This window comes from Globicephala melas, chromosome 20 (assembly GCF_963455315.2).
Source record: "Globicephala melas chromosome 20, mGloMel1.2, whole genome shotgun sequence".
In the NCBI taxonomy this organism is placed as follows: domain Eukaryota; kingdom Metazoa; phylum Chordata; class Mammalia; order Artiodactyla; family Delphinidae; genus Globicephala; species Globicephala melas.
This window is the reverse complement of record NC_083333.1, coordinates 23163554-23188376: the sequence shown is the minus strand read 5'-3', so window position 1 is coordinate 23188376 and position 24823 is coordinate 23163554. Positions and strand designations below refer to the sequence as shown.

General features: G+C 38.1%; 1 protein-coding gene across 3 annotated transcripts in view; it reads left to right on the top strand.

Annotated features, from left to right (window-relative positions):
• Window positions 1-23463, top strand: part of ABCA5 (ATP binding cassette subfamily A member 5) — a 66060-nt gene extending 42597 nt beyond the window's left edge. For all 3 annotated transcript variants that reach the window (XM_060290316.2, XM_030838052.2, XM_030838053.2), the window contains exons 23-39: window positions 1064-1177; window positions 2502-2672; window positions 3645-3758; window positions 4149-4283; window positions 5658-5732; window positions 6509-6600; window positions 12799-12925; window positions 13231-13348; window positions 13450-13541; window positions 14304-14479; window positions 14875-14950; window positions 15545-15639; window positions 16365-16484; window positions 17583-17732; window positions 18110-18189; window positions 19478-19533; window positions 20055-23463. In XM_060290316.2, coding sequence (XP_060146299.1) covers window positions 1064-1177; window positions 2502-2672; window positions 3645-3758; window positions 4149-4283; window positions 5658-5732; window positions 6509-6600; window positions 12799-12925; window positions 13231-13348; window positions 13450-13541; window positions 14304-14479; window positions 14875-14950; window positions 15545-15639; window positions 16365-16484; window positions 17583-17732; window positions 18110-18189; window positions 19478-19533; window positions 20055-20162 — 1899 coding nt within the window. In that variant the 3' untranslated portion in view covers window positions 20163-23463. The remainder of the gene's footprint in view (window positions 1-1063; window positions 1178-2501; window positions 2673-3644; window positions 3759-4148; window positions 4284-5657; window positions 5733-6508; window positions 6601-12798; window positions 12926-13230; window positions 13349-13449; window positions 13542-14303; window positions 14480-14874; window positions 14951-15544; window positions 15640-16364; window positions 16485-17582; window positions 17733-18109; window positions 18190-19477; window positions 19534-20054) is intronic.
• Window positions 23464-24823: the final 1360 nt, after the last annotated feature.

The following is a 24823-nucleotide window of genomic DNA, read 5'->3' as shown; positions in this document are numbered from 1 at the left end:
CTTTCCTCCACAGTTCAAAACGTTTAATTCCTGTGCACATCTTTATCATGTTACCACCTTTGTGTGTATCTGTAACTGTTACAAAAGATCTTGCTTCTTAACATTTTCCATCAAACACTGACATACAGCCATACCGTTGTTTAAAACCAGAGGGAAAGAGTGAGACTTTTTAAAGTTCCCTATTCACAGATATAATCTTGTTCACGTTCCACACTTTTTCCCCTTCAATGATGAGATTCTGTGTAATTGAGTCCAGCTGTCATCTCATTAATCTCCACTTCTTGTGCTACTCAGCTTACACATTTGTCGGTTCTGTCTGGGTCTTCCACTGTAAGGTACGAGAGTTTGGGACAAATTCGACAACGTCATATGGCATGAATTAAGGAACTGGCTTTATTGCTAGAAACTCGGGAGGCCGGGGCCGACAGAATGCAGCCTCTTTCCACATCATCCCGTGGCATGGAGAGTGGTTCTGGGTAGTTTGCATTTGGGGCACCAGCTGTTTACTAGGTTGTCTGGGAGCATTTTCTGTCCGCACCTGGATCCACAGGCCTATCGGAGTGACGGTCCCCCCTGCTGGGAATAAGCAGCTCCTGGCTCCGTAGGAAGCTGAGCTTGGGTATGACTTTTCCCAGTGGAGAAAAGGGGGCTTCCTAGATCCCAGCTGGCTTGTAGTCCAGTCCAGGTACCGGTGAAGGCATCAGGGTCATTCTGAGAGAGCCACGTTCGTGGCCTGCGTAGAACCACTGGGAGACAGGTTAACTGTGCTTCACGGACAGTATAATTTTTAACTCAATGGTGAACCTTAATTAATGTGCTGTATTATTCCGTGTACTTCCGTAAGAAAATGGAAGGACAGTAATTTGCTCAGGATCCCATAGCTACTTAATGTGTCAAACTGGTCCTATAGCCCGCTGACTCTGCCACCTGCTGCTTCATGTCGACTGCTGTCTAGGGTAGGTATCCTAACGCTTCTTCGGGGGTTTTGATAGTCTTTTAGAAAGTAGTAACATGATATAAAGTGATTCCCAGTTCTATTTCTTATTCTGTGGTTGTCTTTCAGGGAATTACAGACATAGTTTTTAAAATCGAGCTGTATTTTCAAGCAGCTTTACTTGGGGTTATTGTTACCGCGATGCCACCTTACTTTGCCATGGAGAATGCAGAGAATCATAAGGTAATGACTCAGTTAAAAAATTACAGGTGCAGTTGACTAATAAGAAATCTTAGACAAAAAGTTAGCCTACCTTGTGTGAGTGCAAGACTTCTGTGCAATTATTATTTCAAGAAGTAAATGGAGTATAAATACGTTTATTACGGTAATAGTAGTAACTCTCACTTATTATTTGAGGACCCATCATGTGCTGGGTCGTATTCCGTGGTGTGGATCTGGATTGTTTCCAGTTTTAACTATTATGAATTAAGATCCTATGGACGTTTGCTCTAGCTTTTTGTGTGAATGTAAGTTTTCATTTCTCCGGGATAAATGCCCGAGAGTGTACTTGCTGTGTCGTGTGGTGATTGCATGTTTAGTTTTATAAGAAATTGTTGAGCTGCTCTTCAGGGTGGATGAGCCATCTTGCATTCCTACCAGCAATGTGTGAATGACAAAAGCATGGATTATCCAAAATCATCACGTTTGACGTGGTCTATGTTTTTATACTTATATTGAAATTTATATTTTCCCTCTTCTAATTCATTGAACACGAAAGTTGTCCATTTTTTAAATCATTTCTCTTCTTCGTCTTAACTAATATTTATAGCCCACTCTTCTCTTACCTCCTCTATGGCTAGCTCTTTCTTATAACACATTTAATTATTATGAACAGATGTTTCATAGATGACAAAAATCAACTGAATAAGATTGTTAGGTGTTTGGATTTATGAAAGATTCTTAAAATTTCAAATTAAATAACGAGAGGGTTAGGAAAACAATGATCATTTAAGTTTACTGTTTGTACACTTGCAAATGCTATTCCCTTGTGGTGATAAGAAACAGCTAACATTTTTTTATACACAGGAGTGTGTAAAAGGCTTTCCAATGCATCACCAGTACTTAAGCTGAAAGCCCTGTGTAAATCAGCAGGTACTTGGCCATTTATTAGTGTTTTCATGAAAGGTCAATATTTAAAAGTGAGAAACCTGTTTTTCTCTCTATTTCCACAGAATTTCCAAAGCAGTTATGTTTTGGCCGCTTACTGTTTGCACAGCTATAACCCCCATGACACCTTTTACTTTATTTTAGTTTTGTGTTTCTTAGCAGCACTGCTGTATCCTGATGCTGAAAAATTTTGTTGAAATGTTTACACCTCAGAAACAATGAGCCAGATTACAGGCTAGATAGAATTTCTATTTAGCTGTAGGAGGGCTTTCATTACCTGTAGACAGAATGTGACCTTTTTTGTTGATGTAAAATTAAAAGTTCTACAATCATTTGCTAGAGTTTTTCGTTTGCAAGATGTTTAAAATGACAATCAGTTTTTGCCTTTTTCTTTTTTTAGATCAAAGCTTACACTCAACTTAAACTTTCGGGTCTTCTGCCTTCTGCATACTGGATTGGACAGGCTCTTGTTGACGTCCCCTTATTCACTGTGGTTCTTACTTTGATGTTAGGCAGTTTATTTTCATTTCATCATGGATTATATTTTTATGCTGTCAAGTTCCTTTCTGTGGTAAGTTAACATCAGTTGTATTCGTGCTATTTATAAATAAAATGTTATTTTAAAAAGCTAGATCTTTATAAATGTGATAATTGTCTGATTGAGTAATGGTGACGTTCCAGAAAACAGAACCGACATCTGTTTAATTTTTGTGTACGATACCTATCCTCAGTGCAGTTTATATTGCCCTGAGTGATTTTTAAAAACAATAACTTTACCATTATGAACTAATTCCTTGAAACTGAGGTGGTCTTTCATGTACACTGCCTACTTGTATGTAATCAGGAATACTTAAACAGTCCTTCCTTTAAACGTCTTCTTGTCTCTGTGCCCAAAAATAATTTCACAGAGAAGAAGCTCTTTTATTCCATAATTTAAAGTATGGCTTCAAGTACTAAGGAAGAGTGTGATTTGTATTCATATTCATATTCGTATGTCAATGACTGACACTAGATCCTTTCCTATGAATTATATTAGAAAAAAGCGAAAACAGAGCTTGGTAGGTTGGGGTTGCTGAAAGTCCGCTTAGGAGCTTTGCCAGAGGCCATCCTGACCTTACAGATTAATTTCCACCTTATAACTTAATAAACGTCTTTCTTAAAAATTTACAAAGTGCAGTAAATGCTGTACAGTAAAAGGAAGCTAATAGTTGATGGAGATGATAAAGCCGTAACCAGCTATGCTTGCTTTTCATAATAACATGGTAAGAGACAGTATTTTACTTGGCATAAAAAAAGAGCTACAAATAGTATTTAGTTTAAATGGCTTATTCAAGATTGTGTTAGCAGTTAAAAACATGAGCTTTATTGATTTAGGAGAAACTCCTCAAGGAACTACAGCTTCCGTTTTTTTGGAGCAATTTGCTGAGCAATAAAACTTGAAGAGTAATTATTCCCTAACGATTTAGTGTGACTGGTATTTTACATCATATGTACGGTTAGCTACTCATATTTTTAAATAAAAATACCCATTTCTGTCTTCCAGGTTTTTTGCCTTATTGGTTATGTTCCATCAGTTATTCTGTTTACCTATATTACTTCTTTCACTTTTAAAAACATTGTAAATACCAAAGAATTTTGGTCATTTATCTATTCTGTGGTAAGTCACATTTTATATTATTTTGTCTCAGCTTTTCCTAGCGCGTTATTTGAAAGTCATGAACTCTTTTCATGGTTGTACTGAAAGGGTTACTGTGTCTTTTCTAAGTGCAGAGCTTAGCTAGCTAGCAGCGTCTGTTAGTGTGTATGTTCGTCTTCAGCCCCATCCACTCCATGAAGGGATGATATTTTGTTGCATTTAACAGCTAGCATGACAAGGATGCCAGCTACAAAAAACTGGTATCAGCGCTCTGACACTTTCTGGCTAAGTATCTGCTGGGGTTCCAGGTTTTATTAGAAGATTAAAGACATAGTTAATGCTGAGGCACCCAGTAAGTTTGTTTGAAATTGCTAAACATCTTTTCACTTGTTTTCTCATTTTTTTCTTTAGACAGCATTGGTTTGCATTGCAGTCACCGAAATAACTTATTTTATGGGATATACAGTTGCAGTTATTCTTCATTATGCTTTGTGCATAGCCGTTCCAATCTATCCGCTCCTAGGCTGCCTGATTTGTTTCATAAAGGTAGGTCTGTTAGGTGTTCTAGTATTTTTTAAAAAGGGTAAATAATTACTGCCTAATCTTTGGGATCTTAGCTCTTGTACTGAAGTAGTAAAAAAAAAAATGTTGACTGCTAGTACTTGATTTAAATATTATTAATGTAGCAGTAAATGTAAAATTACTGTGGAATCTTTTCAAGCATGTTTCTAAACTGCAGATTCTCAAAGGAGAAGGACTGTGTTCATTACATGGTCTTTCATGCCCAAAACAATGTACATAAATTAGAAGTATGATCTGACTGCAGTCCATATGTGTTGGACTGGGGAGTTTTGGGGGAGTTTTTCAAGTGTATTGTACTGTACAGGGATGACGAAAAATGAAGTTTGAGCGATTTTTTTTCAAGAAAAAAATAGAGGAACAAATTAATTTTATTAAGCCTGGTTAATTGAAAACAATTTCTGTGGTTAGAATAAAAATTAAGTGATGAATTAATTTAGGACGATTGCTGATTAATTCTACTGACACACCTCCTTACCTCTCTCCCTTCCCTTTTTTTGGCTTAAGTTTATAATTTATACCTGCTCTGTTAGGCATATTTTGGGGTGAGGAAGATTTTAATCTAACTACAAAACATGGCTATAAATATTAACAGGTAGCTAATTTATAGAGAAGACGTGTTTGCTGTTAAATACACGTTTTTCGTTTTAATTGAACGTTTCTACACGTCGCAGCTAAAAGAAAATTGGTTCCTCTGCGCACAGCGCTTCCAACACCAAACGTGTGGGTTTTCCCTGACATTCAGCAGTTCTGACACTGACCAGAGTTAGCGCAGACCCCACGGGTTCAGTGCTCAGTCCTGCAGGCAGCCCCCCGCTTCAGATTCCAGTCACGGGTCGTGGGTCCCCAGGCCAGCCACGTTCTGTCTGACTTGGACCCCTTGCTGGGGGTCAGTACTTTGCTCTAGAACTGGCTGGCAGGGCCCAGAAAGGTCCCAAGGGCAGAGCTCCTGTCCCTGTGCAGTTCGGAGAGAGTCGTCCTCCCAGCATGTTAGAGGCTTTGTGGCGGTCCCATGACCTGGGCAGGATGAGCTAATCAGTCTCCACGCTCTTCTCCCCTCCCTGGTGGTGGCACCTGGGGCCGGAAGTTCCAGCCCTCTAGTCTGGCTGGTCCTCTGTCAGTCAGCCTCCATCCTCCTCTGAGAGTCCCCTCATTAGCATAGACTCAGCTGAGGTTGAGAGGGGCTTGTTTTATATGATGAGAGACACTCCTGTCCCCTCTGTCACTCAGGAAATTCCAAGGGTTTTAGAAGTTCTGTGCCAGGAACTGTGGTCAAACACCACATTTCATTATATCACAGTATCACAGCCACATATAAATTTTCAAAACGTTTTGTCTTAGATTTCTTGGAAGAATATGCAAAAGAAAGAGGACACCTACAACCCATGGGATCGTCTTTTGGTGGCTGTTATATCGGTAAGAAATAACTGTGTTAGCATGTTACCTTATGAGTGGTTTGGTCATATGGTTTTAACTCTCTTTTTAGTTTTTATTCTATTGCATAAAAATGAAGGTGCATGAGAAGTCAAGTGTGTTAGTTAATGCTAGCTAATATGCATTTCACTTACTGAATACATCCACTTTAATGTACTTGTTTTTTTCACGTCGTTAATTCTATTTACTGATAATTCTGGCTTCCATAGAAGCAAAAACAAAGCTTTTTTAAAATTATAATTTATGAAGCTGACAACAGATGAACTTTACAGAGGTAGAAAAGTATGTGAAGGGTCATTTTACTAAAAATCAACCTTGGTTTGTATTAACATTTATTCTTTTTTTTTTTTAACATCTTTATTGGAGTATAATTGCTTTACAATGTCGAGTTAGTGTCTGCTGTATAACAGAATGAATCCGCTATATGTACACGTATATCCCCATATCTCCTCCCTCTTGCATCTCCCTCCCTCCCTCCCTATCCCACCCCTCTAGGTGGTCACAAAGCACTGAGCTGATCTCCCTGTGCCATGCGACTGCTTCCCACTAGCTATCTATTTTACATTTGGTAGTGTATATATGTCCATCCATGAACATTTATTCTTAACTCATTGTATGACATGCAAAAAAAATTGTGATGAAGTTTTTCAGTGATGGAAAGGAACCTGATGTATGTGGTTTTGGTTCTGTTGGTACACGCGGGAAAAAAAAAAACCCAAAATGATTCAGTCACGAGCTGTAACCTGTTTTTCTTTTAGCCTTACCTGCAGTGTGTGCTGTGGATTTTCCTCTTACAGTACTACGAGAAAAAATATGGAGGCAGATCATTAAGAAAGGATCCCTTTTTCAGGTCAGTTTTTTAAATTTCAGGTTTAATTTTTTTTAATTTTAATTTTTTTTTTTTACTGTATTGACAGAGTTGTGCAGCCATCACCATAATCTGATTGCAGGTCATTTCCATCACCCCCAAAAAGAAACCTTGTGTCTGCTGGGCACGTCCTTCCCCCGCTCAGCTGGCCCCCAGCCCTGTGTAACCACTGATCTACCTTCTGTCTCCATAGATCTGCATATCTTACACATTCCTTTCAATGGAATTATGCAAGGTGGGGTCTTTTCTTGTCTGGCTTCTTTTACTTGGGCGTAACGTTCTGGAAGTTCATCCACGTTGTAGCATGTAGCAGTACCTCATTACCTTTTTGTTTGTTTTTGCTGAGTAATATTACATTGTAAGGATATACCACACTTGATCTATTCATCGGTTGATTGGCATTTGAGCTGTTGCCACTTTTTGGCTACCGTGAGTCATGCTACGATGCACATTTGGGTGCAAGTATTTGTGTGGACGTATATTTTCATTTCTCTGGGGAGGATACCTAGGAGTGGAATTGATGGGTCATTGTGGTAGCTTTATGTTTAACCTCTTCAAGAACTGCCAGACTGTTTTCCACAGTGACTGCACCATTTTACTCCTAGGAATGGATGAGGGTTCTGTTTTCTTCACGTTGTTGCCCATACGTGTTATTGTCGTTTTGATGTTAGCTGTTCTTGTGGGTGCACATTAGTGTCTCATTGTGTTTTTTGTTTTTTTGTTTTTTTAAAAAAAATATATTTATTGGTTTATTTTTGGCTACGTTGCTGCGTGCGGTCTTTTTCTAGTTGCGGCGAGTGGGGGCTACTCTTCGTTGCGGTGCACAGGCTTCTCATTGCGATGGCTTCTCTTGTTGCAGAGCTCAGGCTCTAGGCGTGTGGGCTTCAGTAGTTGTGGCACCCGGACTCAGTAGTTGTGGCACATGGGCTCAGCTGCTCCACGGCATGTGGGATCTTCCCGGACCAGGGCTCAAACCCGTGTCCCCTGCATTGGCAGGCGGACTCTTAACCACTGCACCACTAGGGAAGCCCTCATTGTGGTTTTTATTTGCACTTCCCTGATGATTCATGATGTGGAGTGTCTTTTCATGTGCTTATTGTTCATTTTTATATCTACTTCGGAGACATGTCAATCTGAATCCTTTGCCCATTTAAAAAATTGGGTTGTCTTTATATTATTGAATTTTGAGGGTTTTTTTAATATATTCTGGTTACAATCTCTTATCAGATATATTTTAAAATATTTTCTCCAAGTCTGTGCATTTTTTTTCAAAGGATGTTTTAAATTTGAAGAAGAGTTATTTCTTGAAATATGGCCATTGGCACCAAATTGGTTCTGAATTTCTTTTTTATATTTCTCACGTATTTGTTTATTTGCTGAATATTCACATTCTGGAGAAAACTGGAAAGTATTGGAAAACGTATAGTGGTTATTCACTAGCCACTGGACCCGCCCCTCATCCATTGAGGCAGAGTGTCTGGCTCTCCTTCTGTGTCTTTGCCTTTATTCCTGCTCTCGTTTTGGGGGAGATTTCAGCATCCACACAGGTAACCCTTCCAACATCGTGACCCCTCAGTTTCTGATTTTCTCCAAGCCAGTGACTTTTGTCTCTGTTCCCCTTCACCCTCTGTTTGCATCAGAGCCATCGATGATGCTACACACTCATCCCGTAGAAACTCAGCTCTGTTTTAACGCTGCTTGGCAGCCCTACGCCCTTACCTACTCAGCAGCTTCCTATCTTTTTCTTTTTTTTTTTTTTTAATTTACTTACTTATTTTTTGGCTGAGTTGGGTCTTCGTTGCTGTGTGTGGGTTTTCCCTAGTTGTGGCGAGCAGGGGCTACTCTTTGTTGTGGTGCGCGGGCTTCTCATTGCGGTGGCTTCTCTTCGTTGCGGAGCATAGGCTCTAGGCACACGGGCTGCAGTAGTTGTGCACATGGGCTCTAGAGTGCAGGCTCAGTAGTTGTGGCTCACGGGCTTAGTTGCTCCGCGGCATGTGGGATCTTCCCGGACCAAGGCTTGAACCCATGTTCCCTGCATTGGCAGGCGGATTCTTAACCACTGCGCCACCAGGGAAGTCCCCTCCTATGTTTTTCTTTTCCATAGTTCTCGCAGGCCTTCTTTGTATCCCTCAGGTTCTCAGAGTCACCTCAGCTCACCTCACTTCTTACTTCTCAGTGGATGATCGTGCCATCTGTCTCAGGAAACAGAAGCACCGGATTATAAATTATAAAATGTGTACACACTTGTCCACATCTTTCGTCACTTTTGCTTTTTCCCAGCCCCAGAGGAAGGTGTCCCCCTTGTTATCCAGGTCTTCCTGTGTTCTGTCTGCTTAAGGATGTTGCTCAGTCAGCTCTCTCTTTCTGTGTCTTTCCCTTTTGGATCTTATTAGGGTATATTTCCCTTTGGGAGGGGGTCGCCTTCCTCCCATATAAAACAAAGTACTCATCAATCGCACTGAAACCTGAGTCCCTCTCTAGCTCTTATCCCCTCTCTTTCCTTTTTTCTTTTTGATCATATGTATATTTTTTACTTTTTTAGAGTTTTTATTGGAGTATAATTGCTTTACAGTGGTGTGTTAGTTCCTGCTGTATAACAGAGTGAATCAGTTATACATATACATATATCCCCATATCTCTTCCCTCTTGCATCTCCCTCCCTCCCACCCTCCCTATCCCACCCTTCTAACTGGTCACAAAGCACTGAGCTGATCTCCCTGTGCTATGTGACTGCTTCCCACTAGCTATCTGTTTTACATTTGGTAGTGTGTATATGTCTGTGCCACTCTCTCACTTCGTCCCAGCTTACCCTTCCCCCTCCCCATGTCCTCAAGTCCATTCTCTAGTAGGTCTGCATCTTTATTCCAGTCTTGCCCCTAGGTTCTTCATGACATTTTTTTTTTTTTAGGTTCCATATATATGTGTTAGCATACGGTATTTGTTTTTCTCTTCTGACTTAACTTCACTCTGTATGACAGACTCTAGATCCATCCACCTCTCTACAAATAACTCAATTTCGTTTCTTTTTATGGCTGAGTAATATTCCATTGTATATACATGCCACATCTTCTTTATCCATTCATCTGTCGATGGACACTTATGTTGCTTCCATGTCCTGGCTGTTGTAAATAGTGCTGCAGTGAACATTAGGGTGCATGTGTCTTTTTGAATTATGGTTTTCTCAGGGTATATGCCCAGTAGTGGGATTGCTGGGTCGCATGGTAGTTCTATTTTTAGTTTTTTAAGGAACCTCCATACTGTTCTCCATAGTGGCTGTATCAATTTACATTCCCACCAACAGTGTATGAGGGTTCCCTTTTCTCCACACCCTCTCCAGCATTTGTTGTTTGCAGATTTTTTGATGATGGCCATTCTGACCGGTGTGAGATGATATCGCATTGTAGTTTTGATTTGCACATTTCTCTGATGATTAATGATGTTGAGCATTCTTTTATGTGTTTGTTGGCAATCTGTATATCTTTTTTGGAGAAATGTCTGTTTAGGTCTTCTGCCCATTTTTGGATTGGGTTGTTTGTTTTTTTGATATTGAGCTGCAGGAGCTGCTTGTACATTTTGGAGATTAATCCTTTGTCAGTTGCTTCATTTGCAAATAATTTCTCCCATTCTGAGGGTTGTCTTTTCGTCTTGTTTATGGTTTCCTTTGCTGTGCAAATGCTTTGAAGTTTCATTAGGTCCCATTTGTTTATTTTTGTTTTTATTTCCCTTTCTCTAGGAGGTGGGTCAAAAAGGATCTTGCTGTGATTTATGTCATGGAGTGTTCTGCCTATATTTTCCTCTAAGACTTTGATACTGGCCTTACATTTAGGTCTTTAATCCATTTTGAGTTTATTTTTGTGTATGATGTTAGGGAGTGTTCTAATTTCATTCTTTTACATGTAGCTGTCCAGTTTTCCCAGCACCACTTATTGAAGAGGCTGTCTTTTCTCCATTGTATATGGACAGAACACTCCCAAACTCCTTCTACAAGGCCACCATCACCCTGATACCAAAACCAGACAAAGATGTCACAAAAAAAAGAAAACTACAGGCCAATATCACTGATGAACATAGATGCAAAATCCTCAACAAAATACTAGCAAACAGAATCTGACAGCACATTAAAAGGATCATACACCATGATCAAGTGGGGTTTATCCCAGGAATGCAAGGATTCTTCAATATATGCAAATCAATCAATGTGATACACCATATTAACAAATTGAAGGAGAAAAACCATATGATCATCTCAATAGATACAGAGAAAGCTTTTGACAAAATTCAACACCCATTTATGATAAAAACCCTCCAGAAAGTAGGCATAGAGGGAACTTACCTCAACATGATAAAGGCCATATATGACAAACCCACAGCTAACATTGTCCTCAATGGTGAAAAACTGAAACTGTTTCCACTAAGATCAGGAACCAGACAAGGCTGCCCACTTTCACCACTCTTATTCTACGTAGTTTTGGAAGTTTTAGCCACAGCAATCAGAGAAGAAAAAGAAATAAAAGGAATCCAAATCAGAAAAGAAGAAGTTAAGCTGTCACTCTTTGCAGATGACATGATACTATACATAGAGAATCCTAAAGACGCTACCAGAAAACTACTAGAGCTAATCAATGAATTTGGTAAAGTAGCAGGATGCAAAATTAATGCACAGAAATCTCTTGCATTCCTATACACTAATGATGAAAAATCTGAAAATGAAATTAAGAAAACACTCCCGTTTACCACTGCAACAAAAAGAATAAAGTACCTAGGGCTTCCCTGGTGGCACAGTGGTTGAGAGTCCGCCTGCCGATGCAGGGGACACGGGTTCGTGCCCCGGTCCGGGAGGATCCCACGTGCTGCAGAGCGGCTGGGCCCATGAGCCATGGCCGCTGAGCCTGCGCGTCCGGAGCCTGTGCTCCGCAACGGGAGAGGCCACAACAGTGAGAGGCCCGCGAACCACAAAAAAAAAAAAAAAAAAGAATAAAGTACCTAGGAATAAACTTACCTAAGGAGACAAAAGACCTGTATGCAGAAAATTATAAGACACTGATGAAAGAAATTAAAGATGATACAGACAGATGGAGAGATATACCATGTTCTTGGATTGGAAGAATCAACATTGTGAAAATGACTATACTACCCAAAGCAATCTACAGATTCAATGCAATCCCTATCAAACTACCACTGGCATTTTTCACAGAGCTAGAACAAAAAATTTCACAATTTGTATGGACACACAAAAGACCCCGAATAGCCAAAGCAATCTTGAGAAAGAAAAACAGAGCTGGAGGAATCAGTCTCCCAGACTTCAGACTATACTACAAAGCTACAGTAATCAAGACAGTATGGTACTGGCACAAAAACAGAAATATAGATCAATGGAACAGGATAGAAAGCCCAGAGATAAACCCACGTACATATGGTCACCTTATCTTTGATAAAGGAGGCAAGAATATACAATGGAGAAAAGACAGTCTCTTTCCTTTTATAGCCAGAAAGCTTCCACCTCCAGTTTGTCACCTCCTTTCTCATGTCCCATTCACTCCCTAACTCCTGCCATCTGGCTCCTGCCCTCACCTCTTGGCTGCTCCTGTTTGTGGTAAGGTAAACTAATGGCTCCTCTCTGTCTGGTAAAGTAGGCTCACCCTCTTTAACTGATCTACAGCCTTAAATGTGACTGACTTCTTCCCTTAAACTTTTCTCCTCTTTCTTTCTTTTTTTTTTTTTCCCATAATGTCAACTTCTATTTGCCTCTTTACCTCTCTTAATAGTACTTCAGAATTTCCTTCGGAAGCGCTCTTTCCTCTGCCCACCTTCATGGTGTTGCTACAGATGCTGACTTCAGCCTCTCTGTCCACGCTGCCTGGGTCATCTCATGTACACCCAAGACGTAAATTCTTTGAGAGCAGGGTCTGTGTTGGTTTTTTTTAAATCTTTTTTATCTTTCTGTGAACTAGTGCTTGACACATACTGGTTATAAATAATTGTTGAATAAATGAATGAATTTAGATAATATCATCCAAATGATGTCAGTGAGTGAAAAATAGCTCTGTAATTTCTACCTTTAAGAGATAACTGATCTCCGACAACAGATCTCATGTTGCTATATTTTTTTCAGTCTTTTTTCTATGTAGTGCTTCAATTTCTTACCATTTTAATTATTTGAAAATCTATTTATACTTTCAGGACCCTTACAACAAAGTCCAAAAGTAAGAAGTTTCCAGAACCACCAAACAATGAGGATGAAGATGAAGATGTCAGAGCTGAAAGGGTGAAGGTCAAAGAATTGCTGAGCTGCCAGCGCCACGAGGAGGTAACTCAGTCTCTCTTACTGAGCCGCGTGCGGTGAGCAGTGAGCAGCCCCTCTGCACAGGGTTAGCCTCGAAAATTGTCCCCTTATATGAATCGATTGCCAAGAAGTTTGTCTTTGAAAAAATATGTTTGTCCACTTTCTTTTGAACAAACCATTATTCCCATCATAGATGGATAGTTATCTAGGCAGTACCCCTTATTAGCAAATACAGTTCTTACGACACAGCCATGAGCTGTGTACGGCCTGTCATTGAACGATGGATATCTGAGTTATAACTCTTTTTTAAATCCTATTTCCCTTATTAGAAGCCAGCCATTATGGTCAACAATTTGCATAAAGAATATGAAGACAAGAAAGATTTTCTTCCTACAAGAAAAATAAAGAAAGTGGCAAATAAATATGTCTCCTTCTGTGTGAAAAAAGGCTGGTATTTAATTATTTTTTCTTGAATAACTTTCCTGGAAGAGTAATTTTCATTCTTTAGTTTGATTTACATATGTCAATTTTTCTTTTAATTCCTTTAGGAGAGATCTTGGGACTATTGGGTCCAAATGGTGCAGGCAAAAGTACGATTATTAATATTGTGGTTGGTGATATAGAACCAACTTCAGGCCAGGTATGGTATAATGGTGTGGGATATATTGAATATGATTTATATTTTTAATTAAAATAAACTTTTTAGTGACAAATGGGATTTTTATGCTCAAATTTCATGTTTTTATTATGAATTTTTTAGGATAGCTTGATCAAATTATGATCTTTTTGGTTATCTGTGAGAATAATGTACATAGTCAAATTTGCATGCACACATGCAGAACACACACATGTACAGTATTTCTGCTTTTATGCTGATTACAAGCATGGGTGATTTGTCCACTGACTTCATAGAAGCCCGTTGTATTAACTTCAGGAAGTAGAGGAGCTAACCTTGACCTTGCCGTCAGCTAGCCTTCGATCACACCAGCCACGCTGGCTCACTCTTTGCTGGAAGATGCCGGGCACACTTCACTCTTCTTTTACCTTAGGTTTTCCTTATGTTGGCTATTCCTTACCCCACAGAAAACCAGATGAGCAAATTCACATGTTCCCTTGTCAGAAAACACCTTTCCGTGGGGCCCCCTGATCCTCCTGGTTAAAACGGGCCTTACCTTCCCACCCAACCCTGCATCCCTGGCCACCTTTTCTAGCCATGTCACTCATCTCTGACACAGCCATGTGTGTCGTTTCTTCATCAGAAAAGGGTGAGAATCTGACCTGCTGTGACCCTGACTTTAGGAAGCCAGGAGTTTGGAAGGAGTTTGAATTAACCCACTTGCCACTTCCTTTACGATGTAAGTTAAGCAAAAATAGTCACTACACTTGGTTTATATTTCTGCAGGTATTTCTAAGAGACTATTCTTCAGACCCAGCTGGAGATGATGATTCCGTAAAGTGTATGGGCTACTGTCCTCAGATAAACCCACTGTGGCCGGAGATTACATTACAGGAACATTTTGAAATTTATGGAGCTGTGAAAGGAATGAGTGCCAGTGACATGAAAGAGGTCATAATTCGGTAAAATAATTGTCTTTAGAGCCCTTTTGTTACCTGGAGAAAGGTTCACATGCCACGGCTTTAAAGTTTCATAACAGGCATTTCCGTGGATCATAATTTTCATAGAAAATTTCATTAATTTTTCATATATTCATATATATTTTCATATATTCTTTACCAAATTATGACAGCCATGAAAATGAAAAGGAAACATTTTTATTTATAAATACAGAATGAATGTACCTATAAATGTCATGAAACCTATTTTAAAGTGAACCTTTTAATCAAGATATTAATTTATTTAAAGTGAGCTTCAACAGAATAATTGTTCTAGGAAAAAAACAGTGTCAGTGATCACTTTATATTTGTATTTATGTGCATCATGGTACACTCATTTTGTATTGTGTATTTTGCAGAATAACAAATGCACTTGATCTAAAAGAACATCTCCAGGAAACGGTAAAGAAACTCCCTGCAGGAATCAAGCGAAAGGTACTTTTATTAAACGACAAGTGTGCGTACAGTCTGGTGCCTGGTAGAGTTCCTTTTTTCTTTTTCTTTTCTTCTTTCACATTCTATTTTTTTTTAACATCTGTATTGGAGTATAATTGCTTTACATTGTTGTGTTAGTTGCGGCTGTATAACAAAGTGAATCAGCTATTCGTGTATATATATCCCCATATCCCCTCCCTCTTGCGTCTCCCTCCCACCTTCCTTATCCCACCCCTCTAGGTGGTCACAAAGCACCGAGCTGATCTCCCTGTGCTATATACAGCTGCTTCCCAATAGCTATCTGTTTTACATTTGGTAGTCTATATATGTCCATGCCACTCTCTCACTTTGTCCCAGCTTACCCTTCCCACTCCCCTTGTCCTCAAGTCCATTCTCTACGTCTGCATCTTTATTCCTGTCCTGCCCTTACGTTCTTCAGAACTTTTTTTTTTTTTTTTTAGATTCCATATATATGTGTTAGCATACGGTATTTGTTTTTCTCTTTCTGACTTACTTCACTCTGTATGACAGACTCTAGGTCCACCTGATAGAGTTTCTTATAGCCTCCCCGCGCTCTGTTTTCTTTCCGTCCAGCTGTGTTTTGCTCTGAGTATGCTGGGGAACCCTCCCGTTACTCTGCTAGACGAGCCATCCACAGGTATGGACCCTAAAGCCAAACAGCACATGTGGTAAGTATGACGTCAGGGACGCTTGAGACCCATTGTGCTGTAGCATCATCACGGGTGGTTTTGTGTTAGTTACATACATGTATCGATTAAAAATCCTACACAAAAGGAGAAATCGTAATTAAAAATTTCTCGAGATCCCCTTAAACTTTTTAAACCTGATCATATTTTTCATCAGCTGTTAACAGTATATTATGTGTGCCAGGACAAAAATGAGAGTACTGTTGTCTGAATAGTTTTTTAAAGGCTTTTTTTCCTGTATAAAGTAACATATGTAAGTAAACATCTCATAACAGTATTGTCCTAAATGTCCATTGGAACTCTCTTTCTAGGCACTCATCATTGTTTGAGCAACTCTTTGAGCCTAGGTTTCCATGTCTATAAAATGTGAGGTTTGGTTCAGACGCATGTTAAGTTTTCCCTATGACTCTGTGGCTATTTTTGTTATAACGTGAAAAGCCATCGGTTTCTGTAATCGGTTGGTTAGCATACTTTTAACCCATAGAAACGCTTGAAATTGTGAACTTTCTTTCCATTTGACAAGCTTTCAAAAATAAGGTAAAATGAGTTGGGATAGAAGAATCACAGTTGGGCAGAATATACTAATTATAGCAATGATATTTGATAAATTTAAATTAACCAAATAGTTGGATTTTTAAAACTCAGGTATTTTCATGAACTTTTCAGGTGCCACCTTCCCTTCTTTTCGTTTTATTTATATTTTGTAGGAGAGCAATTAGAGCTGCGTTTAAGAACAAAACGCGGGCAGCTATCCTGGCCACTCATTGCATGGAGGAGGTGGAGGCTGTCTGTGACCGAGTGGCTATCCTGGTGTCTGGGCAGCTAAGGTGGCTGTTTGCCGCGGAGCGGGGAGGGGCGCAGGGTGGAACACGCGTCTGGATTTGGAACGCCGTCATTTCAGAAACTTATAATAATACACATTAGCTTAAATGTTAAAAAATGCTCCCTTGTTTTATCAGCTTTCTGTAGAATCACTTGGAAGTATGTTACTTTCTTCCAAAACTTGGCCAGCCACTCTGCGTTTGGAATTGGCTTAATTATTCAACAACTGAGAGTGTTATTTTCAGGCATGATATTTGCTATTTTTAAAAATTGGTAGGCATTGTATGGGATTGTAACCCAGCGTATAAAATAAATATACGAGTTCATACTCATATAGGTAAACGATGGAGTAAGTAAATAAATGTGGGAGTAGAGACACATCTCTTTACAGAAAGATGCCAGATGGTGTAGTATCTCCCAAGTATCGCCTGGACTTAAAGCCAGTCTGTATTCTAAAGTATGGGAAGGGGTGGATAGTAACTTTACAGCAGAGAAATGGGACAAATACCACCGTAAGCAGGCAGGGCTGCGTGGTCATCACATGCCCCCTGGGACGTGATGAGAAAGTACTTCAGCTCTGTGTTCTTTGCTCCAAAAACCCACACCCCAGTCTAATCATGAGAAAAACATCAGACTACCCCAAATTGAGGGACATCCTACAAAAACAGTTCTCAAAACTGTCCAAGTCATGACCAAGACCAAGAAGGATAGAATAAGAAAGTGTCCCCGAGCAGTGGAGACTGAGGAGGTGTGGCCACACAGCACAGTGGGATCCTGGGTGGACTCTGGGGCAGAAGGGAGGACATTAGTGGAGAAACCGGTGAAGTCCAAGTAAAGGCAGTAAACTCAGTAATAATATACCAGCGTTGGTTTCTTAATTTTGACAAATGTGTCACGGTAATACAAGATGACAGTATTAGGGAAACTGAAGTTGGGGGAGGGGTATATGAAAACTCTGTATTATCTCTTATATTTTCACCTTTTATATAAATTGACAAGTATTCTAATGTGGGAATTTTATTTAAATCATTCTTAAGTGAGAAATTATCTTCAAAACTGTCAGGTTATCTTATATCTGTACTTCCTTTTAAAAATTACTACAGATGTATTGGGACAGTCCAACATCTAAAGAGTAAATTTGGAAAAGGATACTTTTTGGAAATCAAATTAAAGGACTGGATAGAAAACCTAGAAGTAGACCGTCTTCAAAGAGAAATTCAGCATATTTTCCCAAATGCAAGCCATCAGGAAAGGTAAAGATTTAAAAAATTTAGTTACATTTCTTTGTACAGCAATAATCATAAAAATTGGTTATTGTATTAAGGATTAATGAAAAAATGTAGTATAACCAATATTGGACTAATGTAGTTTGATGAATGGAGTTTTATGAAGCTGACTCATTTTTAATGTTAGATCTTTCAACATGTAATAGTATTTAAAGTTTTTAAAGTTCTTATCCAGGAGTAATGAGAGAGTTATTTTATTGTGCATGGAAATATTTTAAGATTTCAAATAATTTTTGTCTAAATAAGTATCAAAATAAGTTATTGGAGTTTTATTTTGAACTTTCAAAGCTTCAGAATGCATAGTAGTTATTTTGAATTTACCTGTATTTTATCTTTGCTTTCAGTTTTTCTTCTATTTTGGCTTATAAAATTCCTAAGGAAGATGTTCAGTCCCTTTCACAATCTTTTTCTAAGCTGGAAGAAGGTAAGTAATATTTGAAAAACATTGTGAGGTAGCTTTCGAATTATTAAAGAATTTTATTAAAAAGTTTAGAAGTTGGGACTCAAGTTTACTGTAGAAACTATGGTAAGTAAGAAGATGACCTTTTACTCATTTAATCTAAGCTGTAGGTAAATACTCACACAGCAGGGATTTTGTAGATTAACTGTATTGTAGTGTAAACCTTCCACTCTGGACATCACCACGGTTTTTCACGTTGCATCTCTGAGAAAGTTCATCTTAATTAGCCCTCACCAGTTCAGTCCAGAAGTGGGAGCACTGAATTTCGTGAATCCTTACTTCGTATTAGACCAGAGAGGTAGCAATGGTAGCAAGACACCAGTGGCAGGCAGAGAAGGGAGAGGAAAATTCATAGTGCAAGAGGGTAGGCATTCCTCAATCTAAACTTTAAAGAAGTTTATTGGATCTTGGCATTTAAAAAATAAATGTTAGGTGGGATAAAGATACCTCACCAGCAGAGAGAGGCAGTCTCCTGGGTGGGGCACGTATTCATGTACAGGTTATTTTACGGCATTTGTAAACTACGAAACTTCCTGGTGCTTTCTTTTTAAAAGAAAAAAAAAAGTGTTACTTCATTAAATATACTTTTTTAGGTTTATTGGCTGCGCCTCGCGGCTTGTGGGATCTTAGTTCCCCGACCAGGGATTGAACCCGTGCCCTCCACAGTGAGAGCACAGAGTCCTAACCACTGGACCACCAGGGAAGTCCCTCCTAGTGTTTTCTTTATGATTAAAGAGAACATTTGAAGTAATTAGGGAGAATTAAAGGAATGAATAGAAAACCAGAAATTTGATATTGGGCCAGAATGCAAACGGACCTAAAATAAGTACAGAAACGCGTGTGGACACATGACCCATGAGATCCAGAACCTAGTGTAAGAAGTCCAGAGTGGACTGGACTGGGACTGGGGGATGGGAGAGACAGAGCAGGAGCGGAAGACACGTGAAAACAGGAGGAGTGAGGGAGAAGAGGAAAGGAGGGGCAAGAGGGGCTGCTTGGAAAAGGAGAGTAAGGCAAGTCCGTCCCGTGAAATACGTTGCGCTTAGGGCCGTAGAGAACTGGGCGGCTGGGAGAGGAAGGAAGCAGATAGAGGAAAGTGACGTGTATTGGCAGCTTTAAATCGAAATGAGTTGATTATAGAGATTAAAAAAACAACAACAACAAAAACAAGATTGTTAGCCACTCAGTAGTTATTGCCATTTTATTACTTGAAAATATTAATAAGTGAAATATTATTTTTATATTTTAACAGCTAAACGTACTTTTGCCATTGAAGAATACAGCTTTTCTCAAGCGACATTGGAACAGGTACTATAAAGTTAAATTTTAAAAGTTCTTCTGTAGAAGAAAGTGTCCAGTATCTAATTGTTTAGGTATATATTGGACAGGGAAGGAGATTGTGAGCCGGAGACCAGTCGCTATAGAATATTCCTAAACTTTGTAAATAACAACTTGAGCTTCTCCATCTGCTTATTTTGAATAGCTCAGTATTTTTCCTTCAGTTGGAAGAAAATGAGTCATGATGGGTGGTATTTCATATTAGCACATCTGAAATTACATTGCTTAAATATTTATAAATATTTTTATGATGCTACTTTAATATATTAATCAAAAAATAAATAATCTATTAATCCTCTAAAGTAACATTCATCTTTTTGTGGGATTAGTGGAGATTATTCTGTTTAAATAATATTAATGGCAGTATATCTCTTGATACTTGAATTGTTAATGTAATTAGGTATTGCCTTATGCTATTGCTGATTTAGTTAAAATTTTTGTAAGATAATTGCACAGCAGCATATTGTATTCATTAATTTATTTTCATTTAGGTTTTTATAGAACTCACTAAAGAACAAGAGGAAGAAGATAAGACTTGTGGTACTTCGAACAGCACACTTTGGTGGGAAAGAACACAGGAAGACAGAGTAGTATTTTGAATTTGTGTTGCTCAGTCTGCTTACTGCATTTCTTTCTTTTTCACTTTATTTTAACTTCGGTTTAAACGTTTATTGCTTGAACGGTAATTGGAGAACCATGAAAGCACGTGGGATTTTCCTGACTTCGTTAATTGAAATGCTGTTGGTTGTGTGTTTTGCTTTTCTTCAAATAAAACTTGTGTATAATGCATTGAAACTGCACGTTTGTATCTGAAGTATACTGCACTGTAGTCTGTATGTGAAGTTGAACATGTACTTTTTCACTTTTCAGAAACAGTGCTTGTGATTTTATGATTTGAAGAAATAGTGATAGAATCATCTTATTTTGAACAGTTATCTTTTAAGTTTATACCATCTTGTTACATAAGTATGTAATACCCCAATCTAAATAAAAAACGAATACATAAATAACACATAGAACAGAGACATAAAGCAAAAGTTTGCTTCTCCTTTTTAATTTCTAAAAGAAACTGAATGGAAGTTGGCATCCTAAAAGCCTGAACACTGGACAGTCTCAGTGCACGTAGAGGTCTGCAGGAAGTGACATTCACTGGGTGGCATCATCAGCCAGAATAACTGGAAGGAGACCTCGTTCTGTTAGTGATTTTAGACGCAAGTAACTCAGGTACGGTGCTCTCATCACAGTTCTTTTGCTTACGGTAAAATTCAGAGGTGTTTCCATTATTGTGGAAGACTATGTGTAGAATCTTATTATGTGATAGTCTGATTCTTTGACTGCTTGTGGCTAGAATGACAGACATCTATAAAGCTACAAGAATTAAGCCATACCTCCACCCCTCGTGGAAGATAGAAATTTTTTTGTCATCTTCCTTCCAAAGGACACATTATCTTTTATTCTAGAAATAAACTGTATTATTTGAATATCTCTCTCCCTTATAGAGTTTTAACTGTATCACCGTGTAGATTTATTTAGTTACTCATCTCAGATTCACTTTGGAATGTGGTGGAATGTAAATAAGCTTTTGGGCCTTAAATTAAGGATAAGTAAACTATACATAATTCTCTTTAATAAGAAGCCAGAATTTCACTCTCTGACAGAGTTGAAGTAAGATTATGGTTAAGACAGTCTTAGAAATATTTCCTTGTAGAGCCCACGTGTGGACTATAGATATAATATAATATAAATCCTACTAGTGGACATGATATTTCAACCAGATGAGTGAAAGTTATTAACTTTGTGAAAACAAATGTATTAGGGGTGACGAGTCTGAAAACACAGCAGCCACAGCAGAAGGATTTGGTACTGAGCTCCTCCAAAGATCCAAACCCTTTGATGAAGCTATTAACTAACGTAGGTGAAACTCAAGTTTTCGCCGTCCCGTGTAATAAGACAGCTGTGCTTTTAGGCTCTAGCAGCTGATGTACAATAGTGTACCTTTCTCAGCCTCGGTACAAGGTACATGACTGATACCTTCCTCTGTTGCTTTGGCCACATTGCTAACAGTGCAGGTACGTTACGTGCCGTCTCAGAGGTCTGTCTTCTAACTAATCTAAATGAGCTGTTTTACACAGCCTCTGGTCGGATTCCACAGCCTGCAGCGAAGTTACCTCTCCTCGTAGGATTCAGTGGCCTAGTGCGTTTAATCTTTTATTATCAGGGCACTTGCCTCAGGATACCTACCTTTTGGTTCTTCACCTGAGAATCTCGCTTTTCCATCTTTAGTAAAAGTTGTAACTTTTACACTACAGTACTACACGATGAAAACAAGTAGGAAACCTTGGAAAGAAAATCTTTACCTTTGTAGATAAATTAGTAAATAGCACATTGTATTTTCTAAGCAAGTCATTGCTAACCAGTGCCGTAAAGAGATATCTTTTAGTGTCTGATATTCATGTAAATACCCAGGGTTTCTTTTTTTTGGGGGGGGGGTGTTTTTGTAGCTCTGCTGACCAATCATAATCACGTTTCCTATCTATTAAGTTCATTCAGTTACTTCACTATTATTGTGCCCTTGTAAGCATTTTTTTTAAAAAGGACTTTTTTTTAAAGTTTTTACATACTTAGAGTGAATATATTTTGGTCATGAATTAAATTATTTTAATTTAATTAAAATTAAAATGTAGGAGTGTTCTGTTCCCATTTTTTCACAGTAAGAGAATTTTTTCTATTCAGAAGTATAATTTAACTACTACTTAGGAAAACAAGGGTAAGTGGGGTGGGAAGAAAAGGACACAGCAGGTCAAATATGAAATTTATCTTTATTGACAGTATACAGTTCAAAATGTCTTAAATTATAATCTCAAAACGTTTTTTCTGTACCAGTACAAATGAATATAAATACATATATTAGGAAAAATTAGAAAAAGCCACATCACCTGCCTTATATTTTCCACCCACCATCAAATCTTAAAAGTGAACACCCGGACTTCACAGAGCGACTGTGGTTCGTGACTAATAATGCAAACATCTGTCTGCAGCGTCAGGAATGAGCCCTGAAAAACACAATGATGAGCGTCCTTTACGTTTCTCTTTGTGAGCTCTTAATCTTTCTTCCAGTTTGTTCTCAGTAAAAGGCCGTGGGTTTTCTTTAAAGCCTTTTTTTCCTTTAAATTGGCCCAAACTATCTAAAACCAATATTTTTATCATTAAAATGTTTTTAGAGTAATTTTATTCAACAGGCATCTTAGTGATCAAGTTTCAAGCAATGGGTTCTTTGGATAGAACAATAACTATCCACTTTGGCCATGTAAGATCTTACAGTCTAGTAGAAAGAGGTTAGATACTTATGTACTTTAATATAATATGACAGATGCTTTGCTAGTGGTAGTAACACTATTTTATTGGGGCACAATTCTATTTAGGGTAAGTGTTGTCATGCTTTTATTGTTCTGTTGGTCACACAACATTTTCTTCTAAATGTGCTCTGAATTTGAGGAAAAATCATGCTGTATTTTTATGTAACATAAATACACATTAATTTTTTTCAGTAGAAATGCTTACCCCTCATGTATTTTTAATATTCCTAACATTGATTTTTCATTTTCTTTCCTGAAAGAACATGTTACATAAAATGAAAGAATCTATTCTCAGGTGAATAATTTTTATATCAGCTATTCTTATAAGGTAAAAGTTTACTTATTTTTCATTCATAATGTGTTATATGTAAGTAATTATGCTGCCATTTAAGAAAAATAAATATGATTATGTTATTAGTAATAAGCTTTAAGAACTGAAAACTTAAGACAACCCTTCATTTTGTATGAAATGGATTCTTTGTTATTTAGTGTCGATGAACGAATAATGAGTGTCTCATATTAAAAATGAAGAAAAAACCTGGCACTAGAATTGTTAGTAATTTATTTTTAGTATCTGTGGGGTTTTTACAAGAATGTTCAAGGGGGAACATTGACAGTTACTTGTGTTTAAATTCATATTCATATTTTAATCTTAAACTAGATATTCTTTAGATCTTTTTATCTCAAATCTATTTTGTGAAAATATAAAGCAATCATTTTTACTTACATTTTATTACATTTAACAAATTAAATTATTCCCAAATATTTAATACATATTTATCATTTTCCTTAGAATGTTTGAATAAATTGATTCTCTTAACACTTAGGTAAGATTTTAAATTTAATGAACCAATTTTTCTCAAGTACCTAAAGCAGCTCTTGTAAATCTAATTCAGCAGATTAAGCAAATTAATAATTTTAAGCACCTTAAAAATAGAATACTCAAAACTACATGATTAGAAAGCTTGCTACCACACTTGCATAAATACAGAATTCCAAAAAAAATCAGTAATTTAAAGTAATTTTTTTTTATTGGAATATAATTGCTTTACAATGTTGTGTTAGTTTCTGCTGTACAACCATATGAATCAGCTATATGTATACATATATCCCCTCCCTCTGGGACCTCCCTCCCCCCTCCCCCCTTCCCACCCATCTAGGTCATCACAGAGCACCAAGCTGAGCCCCCTGTGCTCTACAGCAGGTTCCCACTAGCTATCTGTTTTACACATGGTAGTGTATATATGTCAATCCCAATCTCCCAATTCATCCCATGTCTACACACAGACCTTCCCAGGGTCACAACAGTTGCCAATAAAAGGGCCATCTCAGGTCACCGAAGTTCACCTCTTGATAACTTGAGACTAAGAGGTGGGTGATGCTGGTGAGGTTGCCCAGGTAAAGACTGGAACTGCTCAAGGGCGTAATTACAGTAAATGCTAACATAAGCATAAAACCCGCATCTACCCTCAAAGAGTCAGCTGGCAACTGTTCAGGTGACTGCTTTTTTATGAGCTTCTAGCTGTGACTTAACAGTTTCAGGTTTTTGCAACCCAGTGCTTTTTCCTAAGACAGGATATCACTTAAGTTTTATTGTCAGGTTGCATCTAAATTCGTGGTAATAGGATTTTCCAAGTTCTGTGTTGTAACTATAGTGTAACCTCCTTAGTTGAAGACTGGCAAAATGAATCCCTCACTTGGGTTGCAATTTTATTTCCCTTTTATCTGTAATTCTTCTATGTCTCATTAACCACAATACTGTAGTCATTTTATTAACAGTGTGATATCATTATTGTTCTGCATCACATTATCTAATTCTTATTGTAGGAAAAGATATTGAATGCTAATTCTCTTGTTTATGTATTGGCTCATAATTTCTTTGGCCACATTATACTGTAGACATT